A 13,437-nucleotide genomic window follows, 5' to 3' on the forward strand; every position below is an offset into this window, starting at 1 on the left:
TACTAACGGCAGCAAACGGCCATATGCAGGGTCACCTTTAATAGAGGACACTTGACTTGAGACCCAACAGTCATGGGTTATTTTGTTTATATATTATATGTGAATAAATATATTTAAAAAAATTAGCCATTCTTGTGTTAAAGTCTAACCCTTTGTTGCATTGCTATCCTCCCTTTCTGAAATATTTCCCATCACTCTAAAGTTTGATTTGACTATTAAAAGTGAAAATGTATATCCTGCGATCACGTCTTGATGCAGCAAACCCAATGCCAATTGATTTAATTTAATTTAAAAACACTTTCCTGTCAGGATTTCTCCCTAGTGAGGGGGTAGTTGTTACCGGGTGGGGGTCCCATGATAAATCTGTGGGGTCACTAGATGACTTACGGGATGAGAAAGACATACAATTATATTTTCTGCCTGTAAGAAACCTTCAATAACCTGTGACGAGGGGGTACAAGTATTCTTTTTCACACGTCACAAGTAGGGCTGGGCAATATATCGATATTATATTGATATTGTGATATGAGACTGCATATTGTCTTAGATTTTGGATAGCGTTGTCTTTCCTGGTTTTAATGGCTGGATTACAGTAAAGTGATATCATTTTTTTTTAACTTACCAGACTGTTCAAGCTTTTCTATTATTTGACTTTACCCACTTAGTTATTATATACACATTAATGATGATTATTTATCAAAACTCTCATTGTGTAAATATTATTTTGTAAGCACCAACTGTCAACCCTACAATATCGCCGCAATATCGATATCGAGGTATTTGGTCAACAATATCTTGATATTAGATTTTTTTCCATATCACCCAGCTCTAGTCACAAGTCCGAAAAGGTCGGGAACCTCTGCTTTTTAAATTATATAAAATAATACATGATAAATAGTCAGACAGAAAGCTGAATGACACACTAGCTGGTAAACACTAAATGAATCTGCAACTTGTACTATCTCACAGAACATTGGCTGGATACACACTGAGAAAAAGTCAATAGCTAGATAAAGAAAAGAAAAAAACAGCATTTTGCTGGTGGGTGGCACTTTCCATCCTGTTTACAGTCCTTCATTTGGCCAAAGATAGCAAAACTGAAACTGACTTCACACCAGCAAAAACAACTTGCCTGTTAATATTCAGTGGCTGAAGCATGCTGTAGGAAAAGATGAACTAACGAGCTAATCAGACCTTTTGCTCACTTATTCTTCAAAGAAGAGGGACTGATTATTTACAACATATTAACTGCACCCCCATTGTTTTATTAATTACAGCATTATTTGCAGACCAAAAAATCAGTGACTTAAGACATTTTGCATAAATACAGATAGACATCAGTGCATGCACTCCAGCATGGAAACCCAGGGTGTGTTCGCATATTATGGAGGTCATATGGAGGACTTTGTAACTGCTCAGACTGACTGACTGGACTGCTGCATGATAAGTGATCACACTGACGTCTTCACCACACAATCAGAATCAGAATTTTCCTTTCTCTCAACTTTTTCCTTTCTCTCAATGTTTTATTCTCGCACATGTAGGGAACCTTGTGAATTAACCTGCAACAGGTCAGCTGTTTGGACATTCTTCAGCATAAGAAGATACAGAAGATAACAAGTTTGCAATATGCAACACCTGCAAGGAAAAAGTAGGGCGTGGAGGGACGACACCAAAAAAAAATTTTTTTAGTTGGATATTGGATGTGAAAAGAAGGAAATGGTTCTAACATTGCACTTTAGATGTGTGTGAATTTCCCACATCAGGAGTAATTTATATAGTTCTATTTTATAGTGATGCATTATCTGATCCATGTTCTGTACAAAATGTTCTATTAAGAAAAGATAGAAAATAAATATTTGTGTGTGCTGTAAAGTGGTTAGAAAAAATGAAATCGGTTTTAGTTTTTGATACTGTAGTTAAATTGGCAATTGACAAACTCCATTTCTCTAGAGACTGAAGGTGTAGCTGCAGCATGTTAAATTATGTAAAAACATGTTCAAGGAGTTCAGATAGAGCCTGTATCAGGGCCATATTTAGTTCAATGTGTTGTATGTAACTATTTTTGGTAGCCTACTGTACTTAAATGGCCAGTATATACTTTATTTTCTTTATTCATTGAAGCCTCTATGTTTACAGGCTTGTGGTGATGCGCAATGTGCTATAGGTGTAAAAATATATATATATGTTTGGTACTGCCAATTTGTTTTGTTTTGTCATGGTTCATGCGTGCAATAAACATTACACTTTGTGAGAAAAAAATCGTGGCAGAGAATCATGATATCAATTCTAAGCTAAAACAATCGTGATTCATATTTTTCCCCGAATTGTGCAGGCCTACTCGCAGTCACATTCAAGGTAAAAAATAAGAGTAAGAAAAAGAGCAAGTGTATAAAGAAAATAAAGTAATATAGCTACGATAATAAATAAATAAATAAATAACGTTAAGTAGAAGTAAGTTAGATTAGGTTACAAGTAAAATCAGGTTAAAAAAGAGATGGTTTCAATACAATCATAACAGTACTTATTCTGTTATTTTACTAGACAGCTGATGCACTGACATCTTGCTTATTTTGATGATTTGATGTAGAGCTGTTAATTAGTTGGTTGGGCAAAACAAGACATGTGAAGACAGACCTCCTGTCACTAGTTTCTGACATTTTATAACTATTAAACAGAAAAGAAAGGTAATCTTTTAATCAATAATAAAAAATAAAAAAAAATCTTAAGTTGCAGCCCTAGTCTTGATGTGACTCGGAATCAATTTCAGTTTTTCTCTTTTTTATTTGTTATTAATGTTGACCGAATACCTTTGGGCTTTGGACTGTTGGTAGGAAAAAACAAGACCATTTTCTGATTTTATTTCCATCAAATGATTATTAACTAATCGACTAGTAATCAAGTGATTGATTGATTGATTTAAAGATTGTAAATGATAATCAATTTCGCAGTCCTAATTTGATAAAACCAAAATGAATGAGCCACTAAAAACTATCCAGAGTCACCTTTGAGTTATTAAGGCAGAAACAATAACCATGTTGTCGCTGCTGAACTGCAGCGTTCACACTTGGCCTAATACAGGGGAACGCAGCTGTCTATTTGTGTGTGTGTTCAACCAGGAGAAGTCCACCTGAGTTCACCACATCTGAGTGTGACACTTTTGTGTGTGTGTGTGTGTGTGTGTGTGTGTGTGTGTGTGTGTGTGTGTGTGTGTGTGTGTGTGTGTGTGTGTGTGCAACCAACCAGTGAAGCAGAAATACATTAGAGCCAGATGTGTGCATGTCTGCAAGCTGTAAGCACATCAAATTAAATAGCTAATTTCATTGGTGGTAAAAATGGATCAGAGAGCATTTTGACCTTTCGGAAAATAACTCTCCACTCCTCCTGCCGCCTCCTCTCTTCATCGCCCTTTCAGGATCTTGACTCATACACATCAACAGCATTTTTCTTGTCAGCATGCTGGTTTTTTTAACCTTTTCTTCAGCTGAGACGACTGCCGTGCAGTTGCGTCTCCAACAATCTCCCTCTTTGTTTCTCTGTGTAGACGCTGCAGCATCACAGAGCCTGATCGAAGCTCAATCGGATTAAGCGGCTCGATTTCTATTTATGGAAGCTTATTAAACAACGTAGGGCATCCCTAATACTATGCAACCGCTTAAATGGATCAACGTTGCTAATACAGTTACATCTCCCCACAGTTATAACCCCCTTGTAGAGCCTGTGAATCAGTGCAGCTATTCTTAAACACCTTTTGGAAAGGGAATTACTGCACGCCACACAACAACTGCACAGTCACAGGAGTCTGCAGAAAACAAGTCATCATTTTCCTCTAATTACTCATCTGGATTCCCATACAGTTTTATTTCAAACTAGACTCACTAGCTGTACAACCTGAGTCCATGTGAAAAGGTTATTGCTGTCAGCTACAATTCGGTAAAGAACTGTAGGTGGGCTGATAACAGCAGTGGAGGAAGTGAGACCTACACTATGATCACAATAGGCATACATTACAGTCCACTTATTGTTCTCAGCTGAGTGCAATAAGTGGAACTTATTTTGCTGTGCACCCCTGAAGTCAAGCTCTCACTTAGAAAACAAATCAAGAGCTTTATGACCCAGAGAGACGTAAAACACAGACATTTGGACATAAAGCTGTCTGAACCCTTGTGAGCCAACAGGAATCTCTCTGACTGGCTCAGCCCTGAGAATGTGCTGTGTGGGAATCCAGTGAATGAGCTTGTACTCCTTGACTACCTTTATACAGCCAATAGGCAAACATAAAGACATGATATAACATACTTGACTGATCAGAAAAACATGAGCCAGCATATTTAGTGTGCTGTGACAGTGTGCTGCCTGTACTTGAACAACGCTTAACTAACTGATTTTACAGTGGATGGGAGTTGTAATATATATATGTACATGTACACACACACACACACACACACACACACACACACACACACACACACACACACACACACACACACACACACACACACACACACACACACACACACACACACACACACACACACACACACCAAAAGATTATGGTGTTGGATTTGTTTTTAGATCTTTCGGGTCTAAAGTCATAATCTTTTTGATGTTTTGGGACATTTTTCTCTTCTTCAGGAAGTTGTGACACTAAATGCTTTTTAGTAAGCCAATGTGTCGGTATGGAGGAGTGGCTGGTTGACATGTATTAGACATATGGATTAAAGAGTGGATTCACTGTCTGTGGCAATCTAAGTAGTGGGATTGGATTCAAGAAAGTTAACAGGTTGGTATACAGGCTAGGTGCTTTTTAAGAAGCACTTCCCTCAGTCCACAATAAAAAGGGTCTACACGCTGTTAAAAGGCACATTTTAATCTTGCCAAGTGTACCTTAACGCTACAGTTACAACATACAGTGCCTTGCGAAAGTATTCGGCCCCCTTGAACGTTTCGACCTTTTGCCACATTTCAGGCCTCAAACATAAAGATATAAAACTGTAATTTTTTGTGAAGAATCAACAACAAGTGGGTCCCAATTATGAAGTGGAACAAAATTCATTGGCTATTTCAAACTTTTTTAACAAATAAACTGAAAAAGTGGGCGTGCAAAATTATTCAGCCCCTTTACTTTCAGTGCAGCAAACTCTCTCCAGAAGTTCAGTGAGGATCTTTGAATGATCCAATGTTGACCTAAATGACTAATGATGATAAATAGAATCCAGCTGTGTGTAATCAAGTCTCCGTATAAATGCACCTGCTCTGTGATAGTCTCAGAGGTCCGTTTAAAGCGCAGAGAGCATCATGAAGAACAAGGAACACACCAGGCAGGTCCGAGATACTGTTGTGGAGAAGTTTAAAGCCGGTTTGGATACAAAAGATTTCCCAAGCTTTAAACATCCCAAGGAGCACTGTGCAAGCGATAATATTGAAATGGAAGGAGTATCAGACCACTACAAATCTGACGGAACCGACCCCGTCCCTCTAAACTTTCAGCTCATACAATGAGAAGACTGATCAGAGATGCAGCCAAGAGGCCCATGATCACTCTGGATGAACTGCAGAGATCTACAGCTGAGCTGGGAGACTCTGTCCATAGGACAACAATCAGTCGTATACTGCACAAATCTGGCCTTTATGGAAGAGTGGCAAGAAGAAAGCCATTTCTTAAAGATATCCATAAAAAGTGTCGTTTAAAGTTTGCCAAAAGCCACCTGGGAGACACACCAAACATGTGGAAGAAGGTGCTGTGGTCAGATGAAACCAAAATCGAACTTTTTGGCAACAATGCAAAACGTTATGTTTGGCGTAAAAGCAACACACCATCCCCACTGTCAAACATGGTGGTGGCAGCATCATGGTTTGGGCCTGCTTTTCTTCAGCAGGGACAGGGAAGATGGTTAAAATTGATGGGAAGATGGATGGAGCCAAATACAGGACCATTCTGGAAGAAAACCTGATGGAGTCTGCAAAAGACCTGAGACTGGGGCCGGAGATTTGTCTTCCAACAAGACAATGATCCAAAACATAAAGCAAAATCTACAATGGAATGGTTCACAAATAAACATATCCAGGTGTTAGAATGGCCAAGTCAAAGTCCAGACCTGAATCCAATCGAGAATCTGTGGAAAGAACTGAAAACTGCTGTTCACAAACGCTCTCCATCCAACCTCACTGAGCTCGGAGCTGTTTTGCAAGGAGGAATGGGCAAAAATGTCAGTCTCGATGTGCAAAACTGATAGAGACATACCCCAGCGACTTTACAGCTGTAATCGCGCAAAAGGGTGCGCTACAAAGTATTAACTTAAGGGGGCTGAATAATTTTGCACGCCCAATATTTCAGTTTTTTATTTGTTTAAAAGGTTTGAAATATCCAATAAATTTCGTTCCAATTCATGATTGTGTCCCACTTGTTGTTGATTCTTCACAAAAAATTACAGTTTTATATCTTTATGTTTGAGGCCTGAAATGTGGCAAAAGGTCGAAAAGTTCAAGGGGGCCGAATACTTTCGCAAGGCACTGTATAATGTCTATGTGGATGTGTGTGTGTGTCCTTCACCTTGCTCCACATTGCTGTAGTCCGGCGTCTCGGCTCCTCCTGCAGTAGTCGCCCCTCCTCCCGACCCCTCGCTGAGCGGGTCACTCCGATTGACGCTCTCCCTGGAGCCGAAGCGCACGCGAGCGCCGGAGCGGGAGCTGATGTCAGGAGACGTGTCGGACAGCCCCGGGAGGTCCTCCGCCTTGGTGGGCGTCACCGTGAAGCGCACTGATGCCATGGCAACACACTTGGAAAAAGGAGAAAGGGAAGGGGGTGTTGTGTGGGATGCAGGAGGAGAAGGATGGGGTTGGGGAGGTCACTGACTACCTAGCCGAGTGGGGCTAACCTGAGCTGAGCTAGGCTAGGCTATCTCCCAGGTGATGCTGAGGTAACGGCGGCCTCTACAATTTGTTCTTTTGCAGCTGCAATTCTCCATCGAAACAAAGGGGTTGGTTGCCAATAGGCATGTGAAAGAAAATCTGCCACGGGTCTTTTTCTGTGCCTACAAGTGTCAATACTCTTTCTGATTCTGTTTGAAATGCAAATTCCTTTCCTACAAATGTGTGAATATGTAGTGTACCAGTTTCAAGCAGCTATCAGAGAAGATAAGTGCACGTACACAAAGAGTTGAGTATGTCTCTTTCAAGTTTCTTAAGTAAGCACAACTAAACTGTGTCTGACATGCACTTTGGAGATACAAATGTCTTTCTAATGTTTATTGGCACCCATTAGTGGTCACAACATAGAGGGGAGGAAAAGTCATCAGAGGGAAAAGAGTGAGACAGGAGGGAAAAACAATGAAGCAGAAATTAGTTTACACAGCAAAAAGCATCTTAATATGTTAGTTAGCAACATGTTTGGTGAATTAAAATGAGGAAAAGCATCACTAATCTTCATATAACTATATCGACAACATGTAGTCTGCATTTCAGATTTTCGGCAAACCTTATGAGACCTTGTGGCAGCATGTAGTAGTTATCGTCAAGCAGCATTTGTGTGATGCGTTTACTTACAAAGATAATCGGTTTAACAGTTTGACAATGCTTCCTCTGTAGCACCATAAAATAAGATTGTGCACAGAAGAAAAGAAGCACTGCACGCTCACTTTTTGGGTAAAGGATCTGCCGATAGTTACTTCAAATCTACCTCTGTGCTCTTAAAGCAACACATTCAACATTCAACAACATGCCTTCGACGCAGTAAAAGGTCACAAAACATTTTGACTGCTCTGAATGCAAAACGGTTTAAGCCAGCCCTAAAGAAAAATCGCCAAAACGTCTTCTCCCTCCCGTCGCATCCACAGCTGCTAATTTTACACATGCGGCTGACGCAGATAAGCCAGCTAAGCTGCATTGTGCACTGGACCTGAATTACCATGCAGTCAGGCTGTACTGGATTCTCCCAGTGACCCTGCTGCCCCCAGGGACCGCCATCAGCGGGGGCTGGCGGCCCAGTGAGGTGAAGCTCTGCTCCTGGCCGGAGGAGGAGCTACTGCTGTTGGGTGCGGAGCTCTCACCGGAGCTCTGAATGAGAACCATGTGAACTGTACTCGAGACCGCCTTTTTAAGCAGCACAGATCGACCAACCGTGCCCAGGTAGTGTTCCTACTAATCAAACAAACTGGACTTTGGTGTCAAGAATACTCCTGGCCCAGGTCCCTAATGTGAAAGCCCTGTTACTGCATTATATTCCATTACATTTTGAATTGTTACCTGCATCCTGGATTTTGTGTTTTCCTTTACATAAATGAAAAGGCGTTTCCACTATAAAGTGGTACATAAAAATGTATCAGAATGCAGGAAATAAAGTGTTTGATTCTCAAAACTTTCCGCAGACCCCCACCTATGTGTTCCCCAAAAGGCCCATTCTGAGCCACGAAAAACCCTGTGGACGCTCCACCATCAGGGTCCAAAATTAACTTTTTTGTTCACCAGCCAAATGGCTAGTGGATGTAAATTACCCGAGCTAAACTAACTCTAGGAAATATTTAACAGTGGGATTATCCTACCACAACAACGTGACATTGGTCTAAATGAAGGTGGCGTAAAACAATAACTAGTATGAACCAAACTATTGAGCCGTGTGCCTTGCAGGTGCAAAGTCAACTATGCAACGTAACGAGTGACAAGACAGGTGGAAATAGCTGAATTGTTGTTTTAGCTAGGTTCGTAATTTAATTATTAAAAGGAAAGCGGTTCCATCTGGTTGTGCCAGTAGCTGCAGGCTGTTTTCTCTTATACTCGGCATGCAGAGGCACGGCACATTTTCCTGTTTAATAATGGTGCCAGCCTCACGCGCTTTGTCTGTCCACATTCAGAGATGGAGACGGGGGAGACAGCAAGATAAGGAGCGCCAGAATTCTCTTCTTGCTGGTTCAAGTTGAAAAGTGTCTCCCTGGGAAGGGGGTGAGTTTATTTTCACAAACTTCTAGCTACATTTTGGCCGACACAGCGGGGGAGCTGAAGCCTATCCCTGCATGCATTGTGTAAAAGGCTGGTAAACATCCTGAACAGGTCATTTGTCTAGACAAACACATTCACACCTACGGGCAATAAGGAGTCTCTAATTCAACTCAATGGCATGTCTTTGGACCAAGGAAATAAGACGCATAAGAAATTGCAAATTTCACCAGTCTTGTTATCTTTTCCCAAACATCTCAGTCCCCGCACTGCACTGTTGCAGTCACACAAATGTATTAATATATCTTGGTGCAGTTTCAGTATGCGTTATCAGTATGCTGGCACAGATATCGCAATACGTGTGATACATGAGGCGAGGGTGTTTCCTTTCCTTTTTCCTTCCTTCCCTTGTTACGCACGTACAGCAGACCTCAAGTTTCCTCTTTTTGTCTAAGGTCAGTCTAAGCAGTAGTATTTGAGCATTACAAGGTTCAGAACATTTTGTTCTCCTTTCTGGCATTGCAGCTCAGATTTGCAGATTTTTTTAAGCTGTTGTTTTCGCACATTAAAAGGATTGTTTTTCTGTTCAGTTAGACAAATATCACACTGTATCAATAATAATTGTCTTTTTTTATATATTGCTTAGCACCCAATTAGCATAGTATGATGAATTACTCCAATTATCAACTAGGGGTGGGAATCCCCAGAGGCCTCACGATACGATATCATCACGATATTTAGGTCACGATACGATATTATTGCGATTTTAAACATATTGCAACATCCTGCGATATATTACCTTTTTACCAACTTCAAATTTTTCCCAATTTCAAATTATGTTCCCAAAAGGAAACGTTGTCAACATCTGTTTTATCTAAAAAGATACATTTATTTGTTTGTTCATCTCATTTCAATTGTATTGCTACAAAATGGGATTGTCAAGCAGACAAACTAACCAAGACATATATAATAATAGATTGATTCTTGGCGTCTGTGTATCGATACAGTATTGCCACGAAAGATATTGCGATACTATGCTGTATCGATTTTTCCCCCCACCCCTATTAAGTCAAGTGTACAGTTCCCCAAATACCATAAAAAATATCCCTAATTGACATACAATCAATATCATGATATGAAACTGATATCACCTGGGATATGAATATTGTCCCTTTTTTTCCTGTTATGACTGACTGTCAAACTAGACAGTAAAAGAAAGTGATATGTCATTCGTTGTCTTAAGGGTTTAACCTGAGCCAATGATAGCAATCATATCACATCCATACAGGCTTAGTAGTATCGACTCAATCACAAGGTTTGTTTACAATACTTTCCAGGGAGCAAACGTGGATGGGGAATAACTGGATATACTCTCATCTCATCCCATTCATCTAAAATGCACGTCTGTAGGGCTGTGCTCGATTGAAGAAATTCTCAGTCGACTAACACTCATTCAATTGTATCGACTAATCGATTAGTTGATTTAATCGACAGATCTGTAAATCGGAGTTTCTCCGCAAAGAGTCATGCAAAAGCACCATTTTAATTCTTGCGTTTACCAGAGATGTTCTCGTACATTTCTTGGAAATAAGTCATTCAGCATGAAAAAAGCATCAAACGTGACTAATTGACTAAAGAAATCTAAGTTGACTAAGACCAAAACGACCAATTAGTCGACTAATCGACTAATAGGGAGCAACCCTACACGTCTGATGCTTTCTTTTTCAACACTTTTACTAGCGTTAGGTTGGAGACCTTATTTGCCTGCTGGGCCACAGACTAAAGAAAATGACACCACCCAAAACTAGCAGTCAGTCCAAACAACCGGCGATGTGATTGCTGCTGTTGGTAACGTTAAATCTGGTTTATCTGAGACGCGAGCAAATCAGAATCAGAAATACTTTTATAATCCCAGGGGGAAATTATTTCCGTTACCACTCCAGGTATACAAACAATAAATAAACAATAAAAAAAACATATTATCAATACTTTAAACATATATAATAAAAACAAATATACAGTAATAATATATAAATATGAAATGTACAGCGTTAATGCAAATAGTGCAATAAAAAAAGAGAAATTATTGTCTATGTTGAGAAAGCAACATAATACAGAAAATAATCACAGCAGAAAGATCAGATAGGTCAGACTTCCGTGTTTATATATATATATATATATATATATATATATATATATATATATATATATATATATATATATATATATATACGTTAGAATGATGGTTAAAATGAAAACAGAAATAAACAAGTTTGCCAATTTCACATCTTTCTCCAATTCAAATCAACTGTCATTTGTCTCACCGGAAGTGATTTTAGTGTTAGCGAGATGTCACAGCGATTCGGTCTATACGCACTGGCATTGGGTCGGTATCGGAATCGGGGTAGGGGGGAAAAGGGGATTGGAACAGCTCTACTAATTAGTCCCAAACAGCAATTTAAGGAATGATAGTGATCCTCGTTTGCCAACTGTCACTTACTTGCCACTGTAAGTCAATTGAACTAGAATAACCAAGTATTAAGGAAATACATAAGGAGACAGTGTCATCCTGCTGTCTTACCTAGCTGTCAGTCTCTCACGGTGGGGGCTCACATTTATGCGGCCGTAATCAATATGATCCAGGGACACGTATATATACAAACACGCCTTAGGATACACATTCTGTAATTAGTCCCAACCAGCAACTTAAAGATTATTAGTGATCCTCGCTTGCTAACCGGCACTCACTTGCCACGGTAAGCCAATTAAGCAAGCCATAATAATTCTGGCTTGAACCGGTCAGTAAATACTTCTCGATATTGATACAGACACAGGGCTGGCGATATAATCTTTAGAATAAAATAATTAGCAGATGTTTCGATTTAAGCTTAGCTAGATAATTTTGGCGAGAAATGGAATGCGGCATCTGTCTGAAGCTGCGGTTTCGGTTGAGTTAAACCAACGCATTTTAAACCGGCTAAAATCTGAATGGCGAGCAGTTTAACAATTAGCCTGTTTTTGACAAAGTTGTGAATTTCGTTGGAATTAAGCATCATATAAGGAAGGAGCAGCATGTCAGGCACTGAGCCATTACTTGGGTAGCTTGGGTACCCGGGAGTTGTAGCGGTAGCGGGTGAGGTGGTCGCTGGCGCTTTGCTTCAGTCGGTACGCCAAAAAAACGTTCCTAGGATGGCAAAGGCATGACCCACCCTACTCTCCCTTTGATTGGCCAGTACTCATTGCCTGCTCTGGTTAGGTTGGTTAGGTTTAGATAGGAAGAGGGGGTATTGGTTAGGGTTTGTCAGGGTAAGCCAATCAGAGGCAGAGTAGGGCGGGCTATGCCTTTGCCATCCTAGGAAAATAATACTCGCTGTCGGTACAGCTAGCCGAAGCTAAAATTAGCCAGAGGCTAGCCATGCCGCTGTTAAACTCATAGACACGGACCTCCGGCTATCTCACTGACAGCGACAATTGCTCACTGGAAATCTCAAACCTGACACGTTAGTCACATAAAGCGCATACCTGGCTCAAGTTTCCTTTACAGAACGCTTCCACCAAATGGCTGTTTTCTGTTACATCTGGGAAGATTTGGCTCCTCTCCCAGGTTTTCTCGGCACTTTTTTTGTCCAGTAGACCCAACAAAAAAACATGCGAACGCGCCTGGCTGGTGCTATTTCCCTTGCCGTCGTTCCAACGGCTAGCGCATGCGCGGTGACGAACAAGCGATCAACGCTGGCTGGGAAACGTAGTCTATAAAGACCAGCCAGCTCTGTTTTAAGATAACATAACATGCACCTTTATTTAAGTCACTGCCATTATTTGGCTGAAGTATTACTTTTACTTTTGGTACTTGGTTTATTTTGCAGATAACACTTCAGTAGTTTTACTTAAGTAAGGTTTAAATGCAGGATTTGTACTTTTAATTAAGTATCTTTACATTGTTGTATTGGTACTTTTACTTAAGTAAAGGATTTGAGTACCTATTCCACATGTAAAGAACATTGCCAAGCACGTGTACATAAATGGTATATGCAGTATTGTGTATGTGTTTCTTTCAGCGTTTCCTCGTGCAGACTCTTTAGCATTGCTGGTCTACAAGATTATAAGTTTGTTCATTGTAGAAAAACATTCTGTTTTAAAGCTTTGGCTGCTGTTTACCTTTTGTATGAGAGGTGTTAGTTGTTTAAATCATTGAGAGAATGAGGTCATCTGAGGAAAACTATGTTCATACATCGTTTTTTCCTAAAATTTTAGACTTTTTTTGTTTCGCTCACAAAAAACTGACAATTTTTGCAGGCAACAGGTTGTGCATATATTATCACAGCCAAATGTATCCTCCTACAAAGTTGGACTAGGCCTGACATTTCAGTCTTTGTTATTCCTTCAGTTTTTGGAGGGGTCTTGTCATTTAAAAGTGTCATAAGGAGATAAACATACTATTATTCCAAAAGATATTCTCTCATTTGGTGTGTTGATGCTGGTGGTTTCTCCACTCATTTGTTTAGG

The 13,437-nt window shown here is 40.1% G+C and overlaps 1 protein-coding gene across 8 annotated transcripts in view; it reads right to left on the reverse strand.

Moving 5' to 3' along the window:
- Positions 1–12,627, reverse strand: part of LOC120573300 (solute carrier family 12 member 6-like) — a 36,607-nt gene extending 23,980 nt beyond the window's left edge. For 4 of the 8 annotated variants that reach the window (XR_005641682.1, XM_039822959.1, XM_039822954.1 and 1 more), the window contains exons 1-2: positions 12,454–12,627; positions 6,554–7,240 (exon numbers count right to left, since the gene is read on the reverse strand). Coding sequence is in view for 7 of the 8 variants with exons in the window: in XM_039822959.1 (XP_039678893.1) it covers positions 6,554–6,770 (217 nt within the window). In the remaining variant the exon portion in view is untranslated. Of the gene's footprint in view, positions 1–6,553; positions 7,241–11,512; positions 11,951–12,025; positions 12,047–12,453 lie in introns of those variants that run through there. The other 4 variants (XM_039822960.1, XM_039822958.1, XM_039822957.1 and 1 more) reach the window with 3 other exon arrangements.
- Positions 12,628–13,437: the final 810 nt, after the last annotated feature.

Source organism: Perca fluviatilis, chromosome 14, assembly GCF_010015445.1.
Source record: "Perca fluviatilis chromosome 14, GENO_Pfluv_1.0, whole genome shotgun sequence".
In the NCBI taxonomy this organism is placed as follows: Eukaryota; Metazoa; Chordata; class Actinopteri; order Perciformes; family Percidae; genus Perca; species Perca fluviatilis.